The 24,713-nt window shown below is 41.2% G+C and overlaps 1 protein-coding gene across 1 annotated transcript; it reads right to left on the minus strand.

Moving 5' to 3' along the window:
- Nucleotides 1-1,151: 1,151 nt before the first annotated feature.
- On the minus strand, nucleotides 1,152-11,308 carry RFC3 (replication factor C subunit 3). The gene is made up of 9 exons (XM_053456359.1): nucleotides 11,119-11,308; nucleotides 8,614-8,751; nucleotides 7,993-8,060; nucleotides 6,668-6,765; nucleotides 5,920-6,101; nucleotides 4,073-4,209; nucleotides 3,356-3,454; nucleotides 2,389-2,458; nucleotides 1,152-1,541 (listed from the first exon to the last, which is right to left on the minus strand). The coding sequence occupies exons 1-9, from the start codon at nucleotides 11,203-11,205 to the stop codon at nucleotides 1,350-1,352; spliced, it is 1,071 nt and encodes a 356-aa protein (XP_053312334.1). The 5' UTR covers nucleotides 11,206-11,308; the 3' UTR covers nucleotides 1,152-1,349.
- Between the last annotated feature and the right edge of the window lie 13,405 nt (nucleotides 11,309-24,713).

Raw genomic sequence — 24,713 nt, forward strand, 5'->3', positions numbered from 1 at the left:
AAGACAGCGTTGGTACGTTAAAATACCACGTTTTCCAACTGCCCAATTATGCATATTTGGTTAAAAATGTCTCTCGTGCATTAGACACACATTTCATGAACCTCATGATAGTGTTCTCAAACAACAATACATTATAATTTGTGATTTTGATAGCACTTTTCTCCCTGTGAGACTCAAAGCACTTTACAAATATATAAACAGAAATATAAATTAAGAGTTTCTGATAGTCAGATGAGCTGACTGGACCTTTTTAAAGGTTTGTCATGTCTGAACGCAGTAAAGAGTTAAAGAGCACGGAGTCAGTGTGGCTAAATGCCTAGGACCGAGATGGAACATAGGACGTCAGAAGCTCTTTCAGGCACTGCGGACCTCGATTGTTTAAGAGCTTGAAGGTCAGCAGGCCAATTTTAAAGTATGTTCACCACTTAATTGGAAGCCAACGCATGGAGTCTTCTGTGACATGGTCAATAGTCTGGCTGCTGCATTTTGTACTGCCTGCAGGCCATGGGGGTTTTTTTTCTGGGAGGCGCAAGTAAAGTGCTTACTGTATTCTAGATGAAAGGACGCGGATGTGTGAAAAAGTCTGCTAAAGAGCCAACAGCCGCTTGCTACTGTTGAGTTGAAATGACGAGTGGGAAATAGCCAAAGATGCAAATGCAATTTGTAACGCTAAGCTTGAAATACACACATGCTTTTTCCTTTTGCATAATACATGTTGAGTAAAAAGTCAGAATTCTGTTAGCGGATCATAAAGTAAAAGAAATGTAAATTTGCACAGCAGCGTTTCCACAAACAAGCTCAAGTGCTATAATCCAGTTATAATATTAAAATGCATGTGACACATGCCTGTCAGTGTATGTGTCATGTACTACAATGAAGAAGAAATATTTGAAAATAAACACGAGCCAATCATATTACTGGCAGGTGTTTCTTTTCTGCAGAGAACACAAAGGGCAGAAATTATGCTTAAAGCATATTGTCAGAACAAACATTTGCCGAACTCTATAGACACAATATTGGAAAATGTCATTCAAAACTGATTAAAAACAAAACCCTGCTGACCTGAGTGGGAGTTTTCTGCCAGCTTATCCTCCCTGACTCATGAAACTGATAGATATGATTTGAATAAATATAAAGCACTGCAAGAAAACTACAAAAACATTGTCTTTATTTCTGAACAGTAATGAACAGAAAAGGCTGAGTGGCTATAATAGGATGGTCCGCTGGGGGGGGGGGATTACTTTGAAACACGTGCATGACCGTGTATTAGAAGCAGTGCTTCATTTTATGGCGCAGAGGAAGGAACAGTGGTAACAGAACACAAGTACCACAGAAGTCATATTGGCAGCTTAGAACATCATAGCTTCAAGTCCATCCTCCATAAACCGCTTATAAATAGCCATAAATTTGGCCACGAACGCCTCCAGATGATATATGGCTTTACTTCCAAGCTGCAGTCTGTGCTCATAGTAAGCGGCCATCTGCACGACCTCGCATTTCATTTGTCCATCGCAGTTATTGAGCAGTTCTGATAAGAGCGACTGAGAAGTAAACACACGTGTTAACGTTATAATTCATTATTTCAGTAGAGGAGTGTGTGACAGTACAGGCACTTTGCAAAATATTAGAACTCTATTCTACTGCTAGAATGATAAAATGGTACTTCGATTTAGAAAATTCTTTACAAAATGCTGTTTTTATTATTTATTTTTTACCTTCTGCTAGTAATTTAGCATTTCATTGTCCTTAAGCAAAAAAGTCTCCACAGAAGAAAACTTGTAATCTCATGTTGTTTCAGCACAAACAAGAATTCAAGTTTAGGGACAAATTGCATAAAACAGGCAGTTCCAAAAGTATTAACAGATCACATTAATGACCCCTGAAGCCCTATTTTCAGATTAAATGCAAATTGAAAAATTAGACTTCTGTCTCCTTAACTACTCCTCCTGAAAGCAGACAGCAAACCTCAGTATGTTTCTGACGCATGCTCAGTGGATCTCATACTGAAATCAATAGGAGTAGCAGCAGCAGCTAATGACATGTATGCTGTCTGAACACGGATGTTTTGCTAGCATGCATGCGATTGAGCTCCTGCTTCAGTGACTTTAAGGGTGCACCGGAGCATGTGCTAGAAGCCTGTATATTCATGCTTACTAGTTTCTGTACAGGCAGCCAGATGAGATGGGAAATGTGCATTACATGTATATGTAACAAAAACAAAAATTAAGCCACAGTACTTCCTTTAACCCTTTCAGTGCCAATCAATTATGTGACACATGGTTGCCAACCACGTATCTCGCACAAAATGACGTAAAATTATTTCCTGTAAAGTAGCTTGTAAATAGGCAGGGTGATAGCTATGTATTCAAACAAAGATTTGAACGGTACCTTCATTATAATCTCAGGAGGGATACAATGAGTCAAAAGTTCATAAAGACGACCACGAACCTCAAGCAGCCTATGAAAACAAAACACATTTGAGAATCTGATAAAACAAAAGTTTGGTAATAGCTCAAATTTTCAAGGAAATTCTCTCCAATGCATGTAAATGAATGCATGGCCTGCAGCGCTCCCGCTGAAGTCAAAGAGCTTGATTCAATTGGCTCTGCATGCTGTAAAATGGAAGAAACTGACAAGCCAACGTTTAACGTCAATAGACCTGTTTTTTCCTGTAATAAAAGCAAGATCTAAAACCAGACCAAGTAGGGGGATCCATAAGGCATGGCACCGTAGTGTGAACTAGTTTCTTGAACTCAGCATGTAGAACTTTATGTATAAGATATGTTTATGCACACTACATAAATTCAGTATCTTCCTACTACTGTATAATGCAGGTTACCCTTACAAACATCAGATATTGCACTTGGGTTGGGGAAAACGCCATTTTATTACATTAATGAGGCCAAATTCCTACTAGGGACAATGCATTCACCCCTGACCTCTCCAGGTTGGATTTCTTATTTTCTAGACACTAAAAAATAAATTCTGTGGAAATTCTATAAAATAATGCTAGCTGTTAAGCTTTATTTTAATAGATTACCACCAAAGCGACCAATGATATGGCAACCATATCACCTTGAACAAACTTTGGACTGAAATAAGGAAGATGTTACAAGTCCAATTAGAGAAGGATCTAGGAAATTTTAATAGAAAGGGAAGCCGACCAACATCAGAGTTGGCCATATAACAGAAGCCATGCAGTTTGTAACATCTAATACTATATCTTGTGTAACTAAAGGCATGTTTGCATATATTATATGCATATATATATATATATATATATATATATGCATTTATCAGAATGTTCAATTAAGCATGGAAGAAAGAGATATCTGGAATGTAGTCAGAACATTACCTTTGGGGTGTTTGCTGGCTGACAATAGCATTAGCAGTTTCTTTTACATAAACTTCCCAGTCTGTCTCTGGTATATCTTGATCAGAACTGAAAGGATACCTGAAAAAGCACCAAAGACAAAGACTGCTGGAGTAGTCTGAATCAATCTATATTAAAGTAATGACAACCAATTACAGAAGGAGTGACATGTAAAAGGTATAAAAAAAATATTGACCTCGATACTAGCAGCATTTAATTATTAATTCCAAACATTAACTGTACTAACTTAAATATAAAAATATATACTCCACTTAGGTTGGCGTGAAAAGATTTTCTTCAGTTCTTCTACAAACTGGAACATCACGCGCGTTTCATTGGATCAACAAGAAACATAGAATTTGACGGCAGAATTACGCCCATCTTCCTTGATGTAAAGTTTCAATCCTTAAATATTCCTTGGTCTCTCTTAAAGAGGAATTATATATTCACTTGAATGGATTGGTTAGAAAATGACTGTCTAATCACTGGAAGTTTTAATCATATTAATCTGTTAATACAAAAACAATATATAACTTGTGCTGGTTCAGTAAATGAGAAATTATAGCTAACCAAAAGCACTGCAAAAGTGTTAAAATCAGCTATTGTCATGAAGAGGTTAAACAAGAAAACGTGTGCTCTGGTTTCATTTAGTATGATACATTTTAACATGAAAAGGCACAGTTTTATATGTATACTTACTGTTGTACTCTGCAAGCTTCACACATGAGAAGTGCTTTTCTGAGATTTCTGCCAGATTTCTCAGCGATCTTGCGTGCAAGATCCTGAGGAAGGAGCAGGCCCTCTTTTTTGCATACACTGAACAAAACTAAACAAATCTGCAAAAAATAAATAAGTGCTGTGTGAGCATAAATTCTTTTCAGATCTTCATGAGATTCTATAACCTAAATAGGTATGCAGTAATTCAGATGGAATTGGTATTTTAGCTTGCTGACATTGCTTTATTGTAAATTTGTATTTATTGTATGGTGTTAATTTCTGAATTAGAGAAAAATTAAATGGTTAAGTTAGAAAAATGTAGCAATAAAAAGTAATCATTTTATATGCTTGAACAATGGAATGTGCAGTAGGTGACTAATACAGCAGAAAGGGGCATTTTAGAAGCCGAGGGTTATTCTAAGTCAGGGGCGTCCAACATGCGACCTCGAGGTGCGGCCCGCGTAAGATCAGCAGCCAGGACAACCGATCTTACGCGAGCCGCACCTCAAGCCCTGCTACTTACTTGTGGGAGGGTCTTCTGGACTGCACAGAGGAAGCGGAGTTCACGTGACATCCTACTTTCTCTGTGCTTTAGCAGAGAAGGCAGAGGGAGGCCGCGCCCCCTGCTGAAGTCTGTAAGCGGCATCGAGGAGCTGCAGTTCAGGTAAGGGGGTGAGGAGGGTGTTTGAATGAGTGTGTGTGATTGAGGGAATGAATCTGTGAATGAATGATTATATGAATAAATGAGTGTGTGTGTGTGATAGCATGGATGTGTAAGTGCTGGAACCTAGGCATGATGGGACTGTGATTGCTGTTAGCAATCACACTCCTATCATGCCAAGTCAGCCAGTACATGCTGAAACCTGGCCAGCTGCCCCCCTTGTGTATTGATGCTGCCAGCAGTATGGGGTCTGCACTTACAGGCACCCTGTACCAGCGTGTATTGGCTGACTTGGCATGATAGGAGTGTGATTGCTAACAGCAATCACAGTCCCATCATGCCTAGGTTCCAGCATTTACTGGATGGATGTGTAAGTGCTGGAACCTAGGCATGATGGGACTGTGACTACTGTTAGCAATCACACTCCTATCATGCCAAGTCAGCCAGTACATGCTGAAACCTAGCTAGCTGCCCCCCTTGTGTAGTGATGCTGCCAGCAGTATGGGGTCTGCACATCACTTACAGCCACCCTGTACCAGCATGTACTGGCTGACTTGGCATGATAGGAGTGTGATTGCTAACAGCAATCACAGTCCCATCATCAGTCCCATCATGCCTAGGTTCCAGCATTTACTGGTTGCCTGGGTTGCCAGCATTTACTGGTTGCCAAGTCATATTGCTAATTTTGTGTGTTACCTACTTTTATTAAAAATGTGAGTTTTTATTATTATTTTTAAAGGTGGGGGTCATTTTCGGGTTTTGGCTAAGTGAACCCTGAATGTTTTGGTCATTTTAGTTAATCCCTAGAATAAATCTAGGGAATCCTGAATTTGTAGTCGCAAAACTTTCTAGGCCCAGAAATCAGTGAGAGGAAGAGTAAAGGTTTTGTGTCATTTTACTTTATTTTAATCTGCATATTTTATTAAAGGCCATATTTTTTGTCACAGTGAAAAATGAGTGCGGCCCGCGCACGTATAAAATTCTGATGAAGTGGCCCACTGCAGAAAAAACTTGGACACCCCTGTTCTAAGTAATAATTAAACTGAGGGACTATATGTCGTTTCTAAAAAAAAAAAAAAAAAAAATACATGCAATTAAAAGTGAACCTTTTCTTCAGGATTTAAAAAAACAATGTAACATTTAACAAAGCAATAGATGAAATCAGTACCTCTTCAATGCTGGGAGCTGGAACACGCACTGCCAAGCATCTGCTACGAATTGGAGAGATTACTTTTGATGTAGAATTGCAACATAAAATAAGTCTGCAGGTAGACATATATTTTTCCATTGTTCTTCGTAAGGCATGCTGGGCATCTTTAGTCAGCTTATCAACTTCCGTTAACAAGACAACTGGAAAAGTATAAATAATTTGAAGCAGAAAAAAATAAATCACGCACATGGTAATTTTAAAGTGAGTGGGTAACCCTTCCATCTATCTTTATACCAAGTATACACTATGATGATATTCTGGTTACTGTCCTGTTTGCTCAAGATGAACATTTGTGAATTAGCATAAGCACATTTCTCTGATGGTCTTATGCCAAAGGAAATATTTTCACAAAAGGGTTCTTCAATTAACACAGCAGAGCAAGCAAATCTCTGTGGTAGTTTTCCATATGAAAGAGAACAACTTTAACACATTATCTAGCATTTTTGTTCAAAGGAGTTGCTCTCAGATCGTAATATGTTAGCGAAAGTGCCTTGCAGTTGGACATTCGTAGAAATGTTCCAGTAAAAAACCCTAACTGTGTTGCACAGAGATGTCATATGGTCTGGGGGTTTATTGCCACCTCTCTTACATACCCCAAAGAAAGCAACAGTTATGCGAACACAATCATGCTACTGCAATACAAACTTGACAGGTCCAAAACTTAAAATAAGTTTCAATCAATTTGAAGAATAGGTTTGATTTCTACCTTTAAAGTCTCTCTGGGTACTTGTCTCAAGTTGCTGCGACTGGGCAACTGTCTTCAATAATTCTTGGATCACTACCCGGTCACTATTACCTGCATCGCTGAAATAAAAGCAGAAAAGGTAGATTACAAAAGTCATCTGTCTACCCAAACACTTAAGCACCTTGCCTAGAGTTAAAAAGAAAAGCAAGCGTGTCATTTTCAAATGCTTTGATTTTAAATTATTAAACAAATCAATTATTTCTGTAATACCACTTAGGCAACCGCACAAGAGGAGATTCTGCCGACTTTCTTATACAAAAAATTGACATTTAAAATCAGACTTGATGAAAAATGTCACTAAACCATGTGAGCAAAAGACCAATAAATGTATTTGCATATCTGATCATCTATTATTTAAGGGTAAAAAGACAAAGGAGTATTATATGTGCTAACAGCTTGACAAGTGCTACTGCTGTTTCCCACCAAGAAAAAGGGGCATTTCTGCACATCTTGGAAAAAAGTTTTTCAACCCTGGTTGTGAACATATACACTGAGGCTGGGGGAGGGGGGGGATAACAGTTTTTTTCCCCCCATTAGATTTCCCCACTATGCGTTTGCCCTATTTTCCCATTGGTCTCCCAATTCCTTGGCTTGCTATCCACTGAGCGTATACATGTATACACACCCTATATATATATAGAAAATGTGTATATTTTTATACGGTTGGCCCTTGGCTGAACACATCTACTGTTTACCAGTCCATATGTGCATTATATTCTCCACTTGCCAACTCTAGTGCTGGCTTGCAGGGGGTCTCATGAGACCCTTTGCACATACACAAAAAAATCACAGAAACGGGAGACATTGCCTGCTAGTGATTGGGTGTTTCAACAGTCCAAATACTGGCACAAACTGGGGACAGAGGAGGAAAATGTACACAGTAGCTTCTTTTTATATATTTATAGGTAAGGAATGCATGTTAAGTTACTTGCAAAGTATGTAAAATGCACGTTTCATTGCTTGGGGCGTTTGGGACATCAGAGCATCCCTTTAAACTCTGTAATCCACAGTACGTTGTGGTTTCTGGGGTGCAGCTAGTCCGTTCTGTGTGCTAATTTAGTAACGTTTTACTTACTGCCTTGTAATTCATTTTGATTTAAAAGGGTCACTCACCTAGCATTCGTATTAATTTCGTTTTAAGACCTTGTTCATTGTTTCCACACAGAACTCCAGTGTGGTGGTGTACTTGTGACTTATTAAATAGTCAATAATAATAATCGCATGTCTGCGATACACTCTGAGGGAAAACTCTGAAAAACAGGACTAAACAAGGAACGTCCGCGTACCTTGGGTTGACTTCCAGGTGGTAGTTGCTTGCTATGGTACTGATTTCAATTTTCTTTTTTGACGGGGCCTGTATAAACATAACGGTACCAAGCTAATACTTCTGACACACACACATAGTTGCCAAATCTGCACATTGTCTATCTCTAACTCCTCCTGAAATGTATCCTGTTGTGTTTTTTTTTTAATGAAGAGACCATCTGAATTGAACAGAATTTTGTTACGCTGCGTACCAAAACATACATTATATACAAAGAACACTGCGCACACACAATATGTACATTTCAAATCTTGTAAAAAACTTAAATCAATAACACCGTTCTATTATAAAACTTCTAGACCTATTCTCTTCATGTTACATTATATTTAATTATGACTTTGCTCATTAAACAATGAACGGTACCCAAGACATGTTTTTAGGGTCTGGGTTAAACATCACTGCTGTAGGCGCTCACGTTCTCTTACATCAACTGTACATTCCAGTAGTACAGACAAATACATGTTACTTCTGTTAACTACTATTACCATTTATTGCAAAAGGACAAAATAATACAAAAACACTGTAGGGAACCACAGCAGATTCCTTAAACAGCCAATAATAAACACAACACAATTATAATTACTGTTATAGTCTGATGCTCAATCCTCAGCTTTTCAACTCCAGCACCATATAACTCTCGCAACAAACACATAATCCGAGTCTTCTTTCCAGCACCCGAGGGGCCGAACACGAGGAGATGCGGAAAATCTCCACATTGCACCTGCAAACAGCACATAAAGGGAGACGTTCTGTTAGACTACTCAATGGCAGCATATAGTTAAATATATACACATTTCAGACACGTTCCTTGAACAGGGCTCTGGCGGCATAGTCTGCAGAAGAGTTGTGAGCTGCGGCACGAAAATCTCGGCTACATGAACAGTCGGTGCGTTTACGCTTGTGCCAGTCTTGGGTTGCAGAGGGAGGCCAGTGAGTTTGGCTGAACATGGCCAACGCATCTGGAGTTTGCTTCAGGCTCATAAGATGAATTTGTAAACCCGTGGGGGGAAAGAGGGACTCCCCAACGTGACGAGAATGGATTTCACGTCATGCAGATGAAAGAACTTTGTCTGACACAAGCATCAAGTCTCCTCCACATTCCTTCAAACTGGTTCTGGTTTCTTTTCCTTGGGGACACTGTACCCTAAAGAGGGGAGAGAGACTCCATACTTCTCTGGTGTTTGTAGAGTCACGGATACATTAATTCCCACAAGATAAAGTATTGTGGAAAAGGTGAAATGATGCGTCTGTCAGAGACACAACTTCCACTGACATGAAAGGAAAGTGGCATCTTTAACATATTCTTTTGATAAGTGTGATACCCCCCTTTGAAAACACTTATAATCAGTGTTCACTTTTCATTCGTATTTTAGATATCACTGCTCTGATGCCAGAGGAAAAACGTCTGGGCCACACACAGTCATGCAGTTTTATTGAGAACAGATACATCTTCGCAATCAGCACAAAAATCAATGGGGCGCTCTTTGAGATGGGAATACATTCCTTGCTCAGCGCTCCCAGGACCAAGGATGCCCACATTATTAATTTATGAAAAGTCTTCACGGCTAGACTGAATGCAAATCATCAGCTATTGTAACATGGTTCCCGGGCTGCTTAGGGCCCATACCCTCCCCAAATATAAGTCGAGTCACTCTGTAGGCAGTAACTTCTCACGTATATATATTGCCTCAGCCAGCTGTCAGGGAAAGCCGCGTCAGCGAATGTGCAGAACCTCCGGCACCATGCGAGCAGCGAATATCACTTCTTATATTACTGAAGCTACTGATTTCTCCAGCACAATGTACATTATATATACATGCACACATATATATATATATATATCACACATACACAGACGCTTTATGCTTATCAGAAATGGTCCCTATCAGCACATTATAGATGACAGGTCCACTCATAATTACATGCTTTGTGGCAAAAAAAAAGGTACCAACACTGTTGCCATAGAAACTATAAAAAGCATCTCAAAAACTCTTTAAGGGGAAAGAATGCATTGTCAGATCTGCTTATCATGCAATTAATGATTTTTGTTTTATTTTGTGGAGCAGAACTGAAAGAATGTTTACAGAAAGTTTTATGTGTCTACAGACAATGCTAAAATATACAGGTGTCTGATACAAATCTCTATAAGCTAAATACATTTAACAGGTATTTAACCCCTTCCGTCCCCTTAGGACATACCTGTATGTCCTTAAAACCTGCAGCAAGAAGCCTATTATGACGTACAGGTACGTCCTGACTTTGTTGCAGCGGCACAGACACTTCTCCCATGTAGGGAGATCAGGCTGTCCATCGCTGGCTTCCTGCCGAATGATCGCATGGAACGTCGCCTGCCGCAAGGGCCAATACCGGCATTCACATGATTGGCGGACACCCGCCAAATGTTCACGTGAGGATAGGAGCGCCTCAACAGGGTCTTTTCTAGGCCCTTTGCTGGCTGACCACAATTATTATAATTAGAAATGCTATAAAGTCCTGCTTGCTCATCACAGTGTGATCAGGAGGAGGGGACGGAGAAACAGATTCTTCCCCCTTCAAAGAAATGAGAAAAAAAAAAAAATCAAATAAAAAAATCAAATTTATATAAAAAAAATGTATGAGATCCTCAAAGCCGTACCGCCCTGGGAACAGTGCAAAAACAGAAAGAAAAAAAAAACCCTTACCACTAGAAGTAAAAAAAAAAATTTCAATAGTCAATAGTGTTAAAAAATATGTATGATGGGTTATTACGTAAAGCATGGATGTGGCCCTCAAACAAAAAATACCTGGGGTATAACTAATCAGATGCTGCGGAACATAAATTGGGTCATTGTTTATTTGTGGCACTTACAGTATACAAGAAAACTTACGCAAGATTGAACACATTTTATTTTTTCTATTTTAGCATAGGTTCTTTTTATTATTATTATTATTAATGTATTTTTATGATGTTAAAATAAGGTCCTAATATCGATGAATAAAATTACGTATTCTCTGTAATTAGCGGGTCACCTTTACAGAAAAGGGATAAGCAACCGTCTACACGACCTGGGCCCTTTAAGAGCGAGCCCTTGCATCGCAGCTACCTCACCAGGTTCCGAAGTTGAGCTGCCTGCTCTTTGTGATAATCCAACTTGGTAATGGAGGTCGGCCGATATTTATCCACCCACAGACTCATGTCTCAGTCACCGGACCCCGGGCAGCGCTTTGAAACCCCGCGCGTACCGACCCTCAGCTGTCAGAGCGCGAAAACCCACAGAGACGTACGCATGCGCAGTGTGAACCCCAAGTCTCACAGTGGGCGGGGCGTCTGCGAACCTCGACGTGACCTGAGAGGTTTGCGCTACTGAGTTCTAAGCACACTGACATAAACACCGAAGAGTGTCTAAGAGTTATTGCCACCCGAGAGCAGATAACTCACTGGGAGGAGTCATTTGAGATAAAAACAATAGCTTGCGTTTCAGCGTCTTCACCACATGGTCGTTATACGGGAGTTCTAAACCGTAGAGTCCTTGTGTTTAGAGCTCCGTGTACTCGCATACTATAAGACTTTTAGGTTTGGAACGCTTTGATGAATTCGACATGCAGGAAGCGAGTTCTGTGCTGTTTGGGTGTATGATTTTATGTTTATTACGGCTACGTGCAGTGCTTGGCTGCAGCTTAACACACGATGCTGAGGCCCCTCCATGCTGTGTTAGAGAACAATCATCACTAATATATTTTTACTATAATAATCACATTAAAAAACAGGTATTTTCTCTTTTATCCCCTTTAGGGTCAGGGTTTTTCATATACTAAACACCAGAGGTTTTTTTAAACTATGTGTTAATGCATGATTCCCCTTTTTTTATATATGGTGTAGCTTAACAAGTTCGACATAGTTTTGTTTAGTTTTTTTACTTTTGGATATATAGAAACACTGATCCAGTTTATGTTCGGCAACATCCATAGTTTTTATTTTCTAGAGGTCTGCTTCCATGCCTTATGTATGACTGTTATTTTTTTTAATACTCCCGGCTTCATCTTTCCTTTATATATAGTTTTATTTGGAGTGGTAGCACGAAAGCATATTGAGTACTTTAAAAAAAAAATTCTATTTTTCTTTTTTTTTTGTAACTGTACCTAGTAAAATATGGATAGAGAGCCTGTTTGGGGTTCTCTTATACGCATACCTGGGAACTCTCCTGGTTTGACCCGGAGATTGCCGGGTTAGCGCTGCTTCTCTGGGTCAAGACCCGAATCCTGCGGGAGCAGCGTCCTGACACGCCCCGCTCCCGCCCATTTTTTTCCTTTACATGGGTGTGTTCCCCCCCATGTCAGCAGGACCGCCCACCAACATCAGCGGGACCGCCCGCTGACGTCAGTGTGCAGTCCTGGCCGCGTCCCGCAAGGGAAGGCTCCGGGTAGCTGGAGCCGAGAAGATCCCAGGTATGCTGATGTCGGCGGCATTCCCGCTGACGTTTCGGGAAACACCCCCATGTAAAGGAAAAAGTGGGCGGGCCGCGACCCGGAGGATTTGGGTTTTGACCCGGAGAAGCAGCGCTCACCCGGAAATCTCCCAGGTATGCTTATATGTTATGGATACTGTTACTGGATACTGTTACTGGGCTTTTTTTTCCATTTATATTTACTTTGTTTTTTTAAATGCAAGTGTTTTAGGCAGGTGTGAAAATGCTGTAAAGTAAGGAAAAAAGACGCATTAACAGTTTATTTTTTTATCATTTAACAAAATGCAAAGTGAGTGAACAGAAGAAAATTCAAATCAGTATTTGGTGTGACCACCCCTTGCCTTGAAAAAAGTATTTTTTTTATACTTTTTGCACGCTTTGTGAGCGAGGCTGTTTTTACATTTTTAATGTTTAGCTGTAATTTTCTTCTCTATTATTTAGTGAAACCAAACAGATTATATAATGGGTTTTTTTCAGGACAAGAAAGCCCTTCTTTAGATACCATTATTTTGTTCTTATCCTCTTATTTACTATAAAAAAAATATGGTGAAAAATTGACAACAAAGCACTTTTTTAACTTTCATTTGAAATGTCTTTTTACTCATCTACCAAAGCTAGTGAATAAAAACCTGCTAAGTAGATTCTAATATTTGTCCTGAGTGTAGAAATACCCAGTGTTTTTATGTTTTTTTGCAAGTTATAGAGCAATAATAAGTAAGTACATATTGCTATTTCAAAACGTTTTGTTTCTTCATTTTTGACCATCTGGTCATACTGCCCCATGTCCTATTTGGGACATCTTTGAAGCTGGTCAATTCAATTTGCCCCATCAAACCATATACTTTTGAAAACTAGACACCCCAGGTTATTTCAAATGTTGGTATTTTAACTCATTCCATGCACTAATTCTACCTTTTGTCAAAATTTGTATTTGTGTTTTTTTTTTTTTACACGCTGTACTTTATGTATGAATTAACAGCTCCTCGTATACATCACTGCAAAACAACAATCCCAAATATCTGTTCAGCAACATCTCCTGAGTACATACAGCGCTACGGAATTTAATGGCGCTATATAAAACAATAAATAATAATAATAATAATGCATACATTTGTCAGGTTGTTTGGGGCCTAAAAGGCCACATTAGGGAGGTGCACATTTTTTTGAATTTGCTCTTAAAAATAAATTTATTTTTTTTTGGATGCTTTTGCAACACTTGATGGAACTGGATGGTTCACTGGACATCACTGGAGAATTTTTTTTTAAGTTACCACAATTTAATTTTTTTTTTATATTATGTAAACTGGGCTCCATTGACTTGCATGGTTGAATGAGAGCCATGCAAGGAGTGTGCTACTATCCCACTATAACGGTTGTGGGCTCTCTCCAGAACAGTCACAGCGTGTCATGGGGTGGGTTTTCAGTGTTGTTGGATGCCTCAATATCAAAGGATTTCACCAACACTATTTGAGCTTCAATGATTGCTTGCTAAGCTCTTTTAAAACAGACGGCCGCCGGCGCACATTGTTGCTCTGGGGGGTGATCACATGGGTGTCTGAAGCAATTTTTGATATCGAGCAATTTTAATCTTTGGGAGAAGAAAGCGATGTTTAATCACATTCTAAACCTGTTAAGCTGCATGACATCAATTGTTAAGGGGATGCTTTTTCGTTACATCCCTGGCATGTCAATTGTCGTCAAGGGGTTAAAGTAGAAAAGAAACAAAGTGTATGTTCAATACATGCCCATAACTGAATGTCAAATATTTATTAAGAATACAAAACATTCTTAAGCCTTCCTTAAAGAATTTGTTTTATTCACTCATCTAAACTTAACACATTATAACACAATAATAATCCCTAATACTATTTGACCCCCAAACCCATCCCAGAAAGAAATGTTTAACCACGTAAAATTTTGCATCATTCATAATTTTTGGCAGGAACACCTGTCATGACACAAAAGCAGACAATATTAGGTTGTTGCCATATCGCCTAAATATTCTTCTTAAAATTATGTTGTATTTTTTTTTTTAGGTGATTATACCTTCAGCACCGCTTCTCCTATTCACCGGGTCACCACTGAGAAACCCTGGTTTGCGTGAGCGGTATTGCAAGACGCCCCACTCCTCCTCCCATCCCCCTCCAACCTCGGCTAGTTTTCCTCCATGTAGGAGTAGCTCAGCATGCAGTGTCGGTGGAAGCGCCCACAGATGTCAGTGGGAGCGCCCACCGATGTCAGAGGGACCGCCCACCGATGTCAGCAGGACCGCCCACCTGCATCCCGAAAAGAAAGGGCTCAAGGTAGCTGAAACATAGATGTTCCCAGGCGTGCTAATACTGGAAAGTACAATGAACCTTTTTGTGTACGTGGATACATGAAGTTAAAAAGAATCCTGGTTGCTTTGCGGTAGAGTTACAAAATGAAATACATGAACTTTACAGGAGCTGCTTCAATCAGAAATAAATGACCTGAACTGGCTGCTATGAGACACAAGAGAGAAATGAAAGCAGGCAGAGAAGAGATTGGGCGAACAGCAAGTGTCTTATAAGTGTGAAAAAGAAAAGCAATTTGGAAGTCTGTGCCAAATGTTACGGAAGTAAGCGCTCAAGCAGAAGTGCTACTGACAAGTCTTATATCCAGAGAAAGTAGCTTGCGCTGAATGTTAATTTATAGAAATTACCAAGAAGAGCCAAGACTAACATGGCGTTTAGTAAATACCAAGAAAAAACACTAGCTCCAAGCACTCTAGTATTACACCACTGGCAGGTGGGACATTCTGTGACAACACAAAGAAAATGTTGGAAGTGTTTCTAAAGGAGCAGTATGGCCACTGGCATATTTACCTTCAGTCCTACACTAGGCCTAACCAAAGGCAGCACCGCCTCCTACCCACTCCGTGACACTGTCCTTTCTACTAGCCATTGGCATATGACACCATATCCACTTTTAAAGGAATCATGGAAGGAAAGTATGGAGGACTGTGCCGACCTGGTGTTAATGGACCAGTTGGTGTAATCATTCATATGACTTTTAACTGGCCGATTGAGTAGTTGTGTTACAGGGAGCCTAATTGCCCAATAGGGTGATCAGGCTTCCTGTTACCCGCCCCTGGAAATGCCACCCTAGACCTGGACCCAGTCGGCCTAGTTAAGAATACCCCACTGCCCCACGGATTAAATATAGTGTGATAGTCCTACCGAAGGACAGGGGTGGCCTGGCTCTGCCCTGCCCCCGCACATACTATCGGGCCTGTCACCTTCTGCGTGTGCTTGAATGGTCCTGTGGGGTGCGGCGTAAGCTATGGGTGGGGGCTGAGAGTGCTTCGCTCCCTGTTCCGACGAGTTCTCTGCTGGCTTGCCACTGCCTGTGCCCGTCGTGTAGCTGCTTCTCACCCTTTTGTCTCCGCAACGCTTGGGGTGTGGCACTCCTTTCTCCGCACTACCACCATCTCCACCATTCCTTCCCCCCTTACGCCGATCCGTGATAACCCTGACTTCCTTCCGGGGTTGGGAGTGGACCTCTTCCCTGAGGTGGCAGCTAGGGGGGTGTCCGGGATCCAAGCATTCTTGTCCTCCCGTGACTTGAAGCCATTGAGGGACCTGGTGGTTGCTGATCCGCCGGCCCCTCTCGATCGTTTCCACTATGCCCAACTGGGCAACTTCTTTCGGACTTTGGTCCGTAAGCACGAGATCTTCCGGGACCTTACTGTCTTCGAGAATCTTTGCGCGCGGGATGAGACCCCGGCTCACGGTGTGTCTTTGCTTTACGGACTCCTTCTGCCCGCTATTTACCCCGCTACCCCGCCACATGTAGGAAGATGGGAGACCTCACTGAATCTGACCCTTACAGAGGGACAATGGCATAAGATATCGATCCTTATTCACCAGTGCTCCACTAGTAACCGGGACCAGGAGATGTCCTAAAAGCTCTTGGCCGGTTGGTACCGCCCTCCGTCCACGCTGGCCCGATTCAATCCCGACGTACGAGATGAATGCTGGAGGTGTGGGGCTTCCCCGTGTTCAATCCTTCACTTATGGTGGTCTTGCCCTCGGATGCTCTCTTTCTGGACTACTGTCCATTCTACTCCTCAAGCTCTTACTGGCAGGCGGCTACCGTTCACCCCTGAGTTCCTCCTACTGCTGCATATGCCCTACCCTGTCTCTTGGTACAAATCTACGATACTCCGCCATCTCCTGGTGGCGGCCAAATCTGTCATCCCCCTACATTGGGGTGAACCGGCCCCGCCCTCGATTCGGGAGTGGATCCTGCGGGTGGAGCGGAGACGTACCCTTGAGGAGCTGATGTGCTCGGTAGATGACAGGTCTGATAAACATCCTCGTCTCTGGTTTCACTGGGTGCAATACCTATCTAGCCCCGAGATCCGCCCTCATCTGGCGGCCAAACCCGTTCCATAGTCCCACCTTGCTTCCCCCCCCTTTTTTTTTTCTTTTCTTTTTTCTCTCTCTCTCTCTCTCTCTTTTTCTTCCCGTTCCATTTTTACCCTCAGCTTCCTGTTTCCCTTTCTCCTTCCTGGATCCTTTGTCTTCCCGTCCCCTTCCCGGTCCGTCGCGATACCACGTTTGCCGCTCCGTGGGTGCCTTCTTTACGGTTGCTCGAGGTACCTCGTCCACTGTGCTGCAGCCCAGCCCCGACTTCCCCCTGATGTCGGTCGCTTTTCGCCTCCCATTTGAGTTGGCACCTAACTGTCCATGCCTCCATAGTTTCCCGGACTCGCCGGCCCCGCTCCACTCGGAGCCCTCCACACATGCTACATCCTGTTGTGTCACGGGCCGCGACGGAGTCACTTATCTGGTAAACTATTTTGATTGGTCCATCATGCTTCCATTGTCATTTTGCTGACCCAGATGTGATGTTCCCAAATGTATACCCACCATACTGCATATTTCTTCTTACTGCATATGTTGTGATGGATTTGGACTGTACCCTTATTCGTGTCTCCCCCCTCCCCTTCTTCTTATTTGTGTATCCCCCCCCCTTCCTTTGTTGGATTTCTCCAAAAAAAAAAAAATGCTTAATAAACATTGATTTACCCCTAAGAATACCCCACTGAGCATGGCCATAGATATATAATTCACTTACAGATGATTCATGCAGTGCATTACCAATGCAATGCCATGGAGAATCCATAGGGTGTAGTAGGAGCATTATTAAACACTCATCTACAGACACCAGACAAGCCAGAAGGCTTGTTTTCCCCCCAGAAATCTCATGGTGCTGCCACAACCACAAGGGATTCTGGGTAGGCGCATGCAAATAAGGTTATCAATTATCACCTTTGCCTCTATATCCACTTTATACATGGATCCCTTGAAAGTGATTGCCCGCTGTACAGGACAGCCTTTAGACAAAACTCAGGAAGAGGTGCAATAGCCAGATCACCACTCATGGACAGCTGTTTCATCGTTAATGGGACTCGTCAGCGTGGGGTTGGGATACTGGCTTAATAGTTGAGGCTTGGGGTAACCAAGAACTGCCATTACATAAGTTATGGTGGGTAAAGGTGATGGAAACCCTTCCACTTAAAATTAAGGGGGTAGTAGAAGCATGATTAAACACTCATCTACAGTAATGTAATGGAGAATTCATAGACATGTTAATGCTGGAAGGGGTTACCCACTAGGCTAATAAATATACAAAGTTTTTAGCTAGAATAGTGAAATAGTAGTTGTGTCATTTTACAAAGCTGCTAAAGCAGTCTAGTTTCATGTAACTAATATTAAGGCCAGCGGAAAGTAAATAACACATGAAAAGTGTGCACCACGTGAATCCAGCAGGTGTTCACGTGTGAAAGGATCACACAAAGTCCTCCCCAAACCTAAAGATGGTGTCACCTTCCCGCCAATCATTTGCTCGATGTATTGATTAATCCAGCCTAATTAATTAGTGCTATTCGATTATATAGAATATGCTCAATGACAGTGACTAGTCCATGAGTAGAAGTATGTCTTAAACGTTTGCTGGCATAGTCATGCACTAGAGGAGTTTGATCACTCTAAAATAAAAGATGTTAACCGTGAAAAACATGGCTCCAAGAACTGTTAATCACTGTTTCGTGAAACAGTTTTCAGTTGTAACACTAGATGTCAGTGTTTGTCTTATCAAGAATAGCTCTGCGGATCTAAAAAACATACCACAGTACCATAAATAAAGAACAAAGACATCACTTCTCTAATGTATAGTAATGGCTTTATAGGAAGGATGTAGAAATTTTATTTGCTTAAGAAAATTGGCATGGCATTGCCTTCACATTTGTAGAGTCTGGCTTTACTAAATACGTGTGTTTATAGTATACATCATTTATCATTAGTGTCCACAAGTCATGGTCATCCCTCATATGTCCAGTGCATGCAATCACATGGTCCCAATGCCTAATACATCCATTATGAACCAATTATTATTCCGACCTCCTATATTGGTATTAGCGTGTGTTACTGGATGGGTTATATGTAGTCATGTATTTTTTATGAGCACCTGAAACATGCTTGTACATGAACTATAATTGTAATGTGTGTTTAAAGTATGCAAAATATACAGATAAAAGAAGAGAGAACACAAATATTGGCTATATCCAATCTTCAGAATCTATGGTGGAATGTTTTCAGACACATGACTGCCAGCATCCCACCATTTTTGACCTGCCCCAGTTATATAACATCTGAGAGTACTTGTGAGCAGCAAATGTTCCATAGTACTTGCTGGGTACACATTGTTAGCAACTAAGGTCAGCAAGGAGATGGAAATTAGCTGACTCACCTTAAGTTTAGGTAGGTTGTAGATATGAGCCATATGGAGTGGGTGTGGCTAAACATCACTCCCCTGTTCAGAGAAAGAAGAAAGTGACCCTGAGACTTTGGGTAAAGTATGCCCATAGAATGCCTAAAACACTGTACTCTGTAAAACATAGACAGCGTGGACTGCGCACGCATTGTAAAACCATACACATACATACATACAGTACACACAGACAATTACTCTGCCCCATCATCACTGCAGCTTGTACAGCTCTATCTCCCTCCGCTCCCCCTCTTACCTCATGTCTTACCTCATGTGGATCCCTGTCTTCACTGCACCTCGTAGGGATCACATAATGGCCGATGAGCTCCTTGGTTACCTGGCTGTCTGGGTGCCATGCACCTGTGGCACCCGCCTTAGTGCATCCCTGGTCTTACTGTACCCAAAAACCAGACAGTAGGCAGGGTTATTCTGCACTGTATAACCCCGCCTACTTTAGGCTCCACCCCTTATATCAAGCTAGTTTACCAGCATTTACGCAGTTTGCGTCTCTCAGACATACACAGCTTAAACACAATGATGTCTGTGTGCGGTGTAATGCATTGTGCTTAGGCAGTATATTTATGCCAGGACTGCACTCCAGAAAAATTGGACTATACTGGCAAACTCGGGACCGTTGGCAGGTATACCCACTGGTTTTGAAGCAGATCTGGACCTGCCAATCAAATACAGCACTGGCAGAATCACTTCATGCATTTGCAAGACCACATGAAGATTTAAAGGGGCCACTCAAATATCATATGTGTTAAGTTCAAATCATTTGTCAAACTGGCACATTGAGCATTGTAGGTGAATGGTGGATTTCAGTGAGATGCTCTAATGGAGGATGTGCTAAAGGCTTTGCTGCAGGCAACCACTGCACACCACTGGGCCACTGCTGTACAACAAGAAACCAACAGGATACTCGGTGCTCAATTACGCGAGCAGCAGAACATTTCACAGATGCTTCAACAGGTGGTGCAAGTACTAGCTGGTAAGCTTGGTGAAACACAGCTACAGAATCCCCATGGTAATGGTGGGATCAAAGCAAGTAAATTCCCCCTGCAGCTGACAGAGTCTGATGAAGTGAAACCTTAACTTATGACATTTAAAAGGACTGCTGAGAGAAAGAGCAATGGCCACCCGAACAATGGGCTGGTCTGCTAGCACCATTAGTACATAGTTACATCATTACATAGTACATAAGGTTGAAAAAATACCTAAGTCCGTCATTCCTTCTACCTAACCTTCCTACTCTTGATCCAAAAGAATGCAAGATTGAGTGGAGAACCCCAGAAAGCATATATTGGTCTGGAATCAAACCATGCTAATAATGCCAAATTGAAATACTGAACAAAGAGAATTACGGACTCACTTGGGTGTTAGTGTCCTTCAGAGATTCCATTCTTGGACAATTCGACAAGATAGAGCTCCACGGTCACAGATATACGACCTGATTCACCTGCCACACTAATGGCTGCAACCCTGATTCAACACAGCTGCGCAGGTAGCGTTACACTCGCTGATGGATCATAAGGGACCTACCTTCATCTCTTTGCAGATGGATCATCTAAGGAAACCCTCACACTGCTGATGAGATGACTGTCCCTGTGGAAAGATATATGATGGTTGCTGATGTGCTAGAAACAACTAGAACAAAGGCAGAACACAAAATTCCAGAACGACAGTAAACCTGGTAGGACTGTTACTGGCTTCAAGAGTGTGGGAAAATGGTTAATGAAAGTCTGCCTGCATTATTCTGGCCTCTTGGAGTACTTCTGCAAAGCAGACCAACAGCGCGACCCTCAGAGACACCATCACCCCCATTCCTCCAGCCCAGCCGTGGGGAGATGGTGTTATCTATATAACGCAGCGAATAGCGGAGAAAAAAGACCAAGAAAGAATACAGAAGAATACAACAAGATGAGAACAAGAACTGCGGAAAAGGAGACATGGACACGGAAGCTGGAGGGAGAGTGAATGCGGGTGAGTGACAACGAATCTCCAGTTCGTAAAAAGCTTCCAAATTTAGACTGAACCAAAAAAGGCAGGCAATAAAATTTTTAGTTTTTTGTCCATTTGCACAAGTGAAAGATACAGTAACTTTATGGGAATGTTTGTCATACTTGTACACACCTGTCTCTCTTTCATCCTTAATGATCGATGGGGGCCCTGTGCCATCCCTGTTTGAGTAATATGCGAGTCATTCAGCCACCCCCCATTGGATGCCATTCATAAGACAGCTCTAAAGTGACTGAAGCACACCGAGATGGACACAGAGAGAAAGAACACAGCATATAGAAAGACACTCAGCAGAGACAATTACTAAATTACAAAGTGTGTAATAACCTGAGGGTGTCCAAAAACGGTGAGGGGTGTCAAAGAGTTTCCCTGCCTGCTGTGCCATTCTGGACCTGTTTCTACAGATATTGAATTCTAGTCCTGAAGAATTTGAACAACTAAGAATATATTCTAACATTTTCACCATAAATGTGATTGATTCAATTACCTTTTTACCTGTGTTTGATTTGTATGATGTTTCTCCACGCTTACGTGCACATTTCTTCTCAGGTGTGTGCATAATACCAAAACTGTTTTACACCTCAAGTCATTTTTGGCCAACGTACAACGTGTAGGTCAAGAGATATTGATGTTCCTCTCTGAAGAGGTTAACATCTTTAAATTCTTGAAAGATGCATGCGGTTACTAGCAGGTTAGGACCTGTCAATGTTGATTTGTAAATTCTGTCATATCTTACTGCTTCTTAAATGCTCCACATATTTTCTCTGGATGAGCTCATGGTTCTATTTTGGAATAATGAGAATGTTAACTCTTTAATTTAATAAATAGAATATTGAGCCATCTCTTATCTTCAGAGTGTGATATACTGGTAATATAATGCCATACCTAAACACAATAATGTTTTTGAAGGCTATGTAAAAAAATGAAAGAATAGCACTGTAAAAAAATTATATATAGGAGATCTGTACAATAAATGTATTCTGTGGAGATCTGTACAATGAATAGTTAAAGGAATTTAACAAAGTGCAGGAGGCAAGTTTATCTCAAAGGAAGAGAAATGTTAGAACAAGAGGCCATAGTCTAAATTCAGAGGGTCTGATGGTTAGATGTAAGGAAGTTTAACTTTACCAAGAGGGTGGTAGATAAATGGAACAGTCTACTGGCAGAAGTGGTAGAGGCTTATACAGTGTGGGAATTTAAGACAAGACCAGGGACCGATTAAGGTCTGAGCATTTACATCAGGAAAGGGCAGACTAGATGGGCCAAATTGTCCTTATCTGTCTTCAATCTATCTTTCACGTGGTTCAGAATAACCAGGGGTATATTTTCCTTTGGGGCCAACCTAGGACAACGCCTCCAGTTGTCTCCACCTCTGTTAATGGATCTCCAGTACACTAAAAGGAGATGTGATCCTTTAGGAAACAGCGCAGTGGGATATAAGTCATATAGCATAAAAAGCTCGGTTGGGGAGATCAAAGATCTCCTTTGTAACTGGCTCATTCTTCATAGGGACACTGGGCGTGATGGCTTGAGAGGGCCATCTGCCCCCCGTTTTGTACCTGGAGACAGCTGCCCCCTGGATCTTCCGCCCTGGGCATGTCACTGAGAATAATACACAAATATTTCCAGAATGTACCAAAAATTTATATTTTATCTAAATTATTTTACATATCTTGACCAGTTACAAATCCCTCACATCTGTGAAACAGAATGCTACAAAAAGGTATCTGTGTGTTAGATTTATATTATATATATATATATAAATATAATTTTAAGATATAATCAGTGATAACTAGAATATGCAAATTTTTTTGTGAGTTTCATTTTTTTTTAATATTCACTATAGTAATTATGAGGTTACGCAACTTTTAGGAGTTGCACAAAGCAGCCTATTTATGCTATTTTTCCTGTAGCTTTGCCTACTGATCTGAGAAACGCGGGAACATGCCCTCTGAGTGTCTTACGCATTCCCATTGACTGTTTATTAGGCTCGTGTATTCCAAATTCACTACGTTTGTCCTATTTCCAAATATTTGTCATAGATAAGCCAATCAATCATCTGAGGAAAGGCCTGTCCGTTCATGCATTACCTGCTGAGAACATTATGTACCGTACATGGCGAAATGCTTTTGTTTTCTTTACTATTAATGAATAGTTATCTTAAGACCGGGCATACTGACAATTAATTTAATGTTGCCAAGGGTAAATAACAATAATAATATGGTTATACTAAAAAGCCGTTTTGGACTGTTGTCTTTCACATAATGGAAACACAGGACAGGATATTAAAATAACTAGTACAATATTATTTTTATGGCATATGATTACTTATTACTCAACCAGTGAAATGTTTTTTTAGGGACCCTAAAATAACTAGGAGGCTCCTCTTACACAAAATATATATCATTCAAAAATAAGTCTACTTAAATGTACTTTTTTAATATATATATATAAACCCCAGGCACTTCAATTAGCACATAACTTTACTATATATATATATATATATATATATATATATAAACCCCAGGCACTTTAATTAGCACATAACTTTACTCCAGAGTTAGTCATCTCCAGCATTTGTGATGGACATTTGACATCCTCATGCCTTGACATGGACACGTTGCCTGTGTATGGACTCTTTTCTGATCCTTGCACTATCCATTACTCACACCTTCTGTGTTTGAACAATTAATATAATTAATAATGCAGGGTGAGGGTTAATTCAATATTTTGGACCACATTCATATTTGTAAAGTCTCTCGAAATAACGTCTTCTCAGTTTGGCTTGAGATCCCTCATAAAGGTTAATTGAGTGAAGCATATAACCTTCATATCTATCCTCTTGGTTTGTCATTTTATGTTAGCTAATTAACATTGTTTTCCCATCTCACATGAGATATAGACGTTCCTTTCTAAATCTATTAATGTTTATTATTATTAGTATTATTACTGTTGTAATCGGTATAGCATAATTTTACTTCTTGTAGTACCTACATTCTGCTTGTACACTAATATACTGAGGGCCGGCCGAAGACTTAACGCCGCCTGGGGCGAAGTTTAAAACGCCTCCCTCCCCCCGCCGACGCCGGGGGGGGGCGGCATTTTAAACTTCGCCGACGCCATTATCTACCCCCACACCCCCCCGGTACTTACCTTTAAACAGTCCTGCGGCGAGTCTCCCTGCTCTGCCACGGTGCCGGCTTGTAATGCTGAGCGCCGGAAATTGACGTCACTTCCGGCGCTCTGCATTACAAGCCGGCACCGGGACCGAACAGGCAGACTCGCCGCAGAGGAGAGAGAGGGGCGCCGAGCGGGTAAGCGAAAACCACTCGGCCCCTCTCTCTCTCTCTCTCTCCTCCGCTTCAAAAAAAAACAAACAAAAAAAAAAGCGCTTGGGGCGGCAAAGTGCCGCCCCTTCTAA

The sequence above is a fragment of the Spea bombifrons genome, chromosome 2, assembly GCF_027358695.1.
Source record: "Spea bombifrons isolate aSpeBom1 chromosome 2, aSpeBom1.2.pri, whole genome shotgun sequence".
NCBI classification, from domain to species: Eukaryota; Metazoa; Chordata; class Amphibia; order Anura; family Pelobatidae; genus Spea; species Spea bombifrons.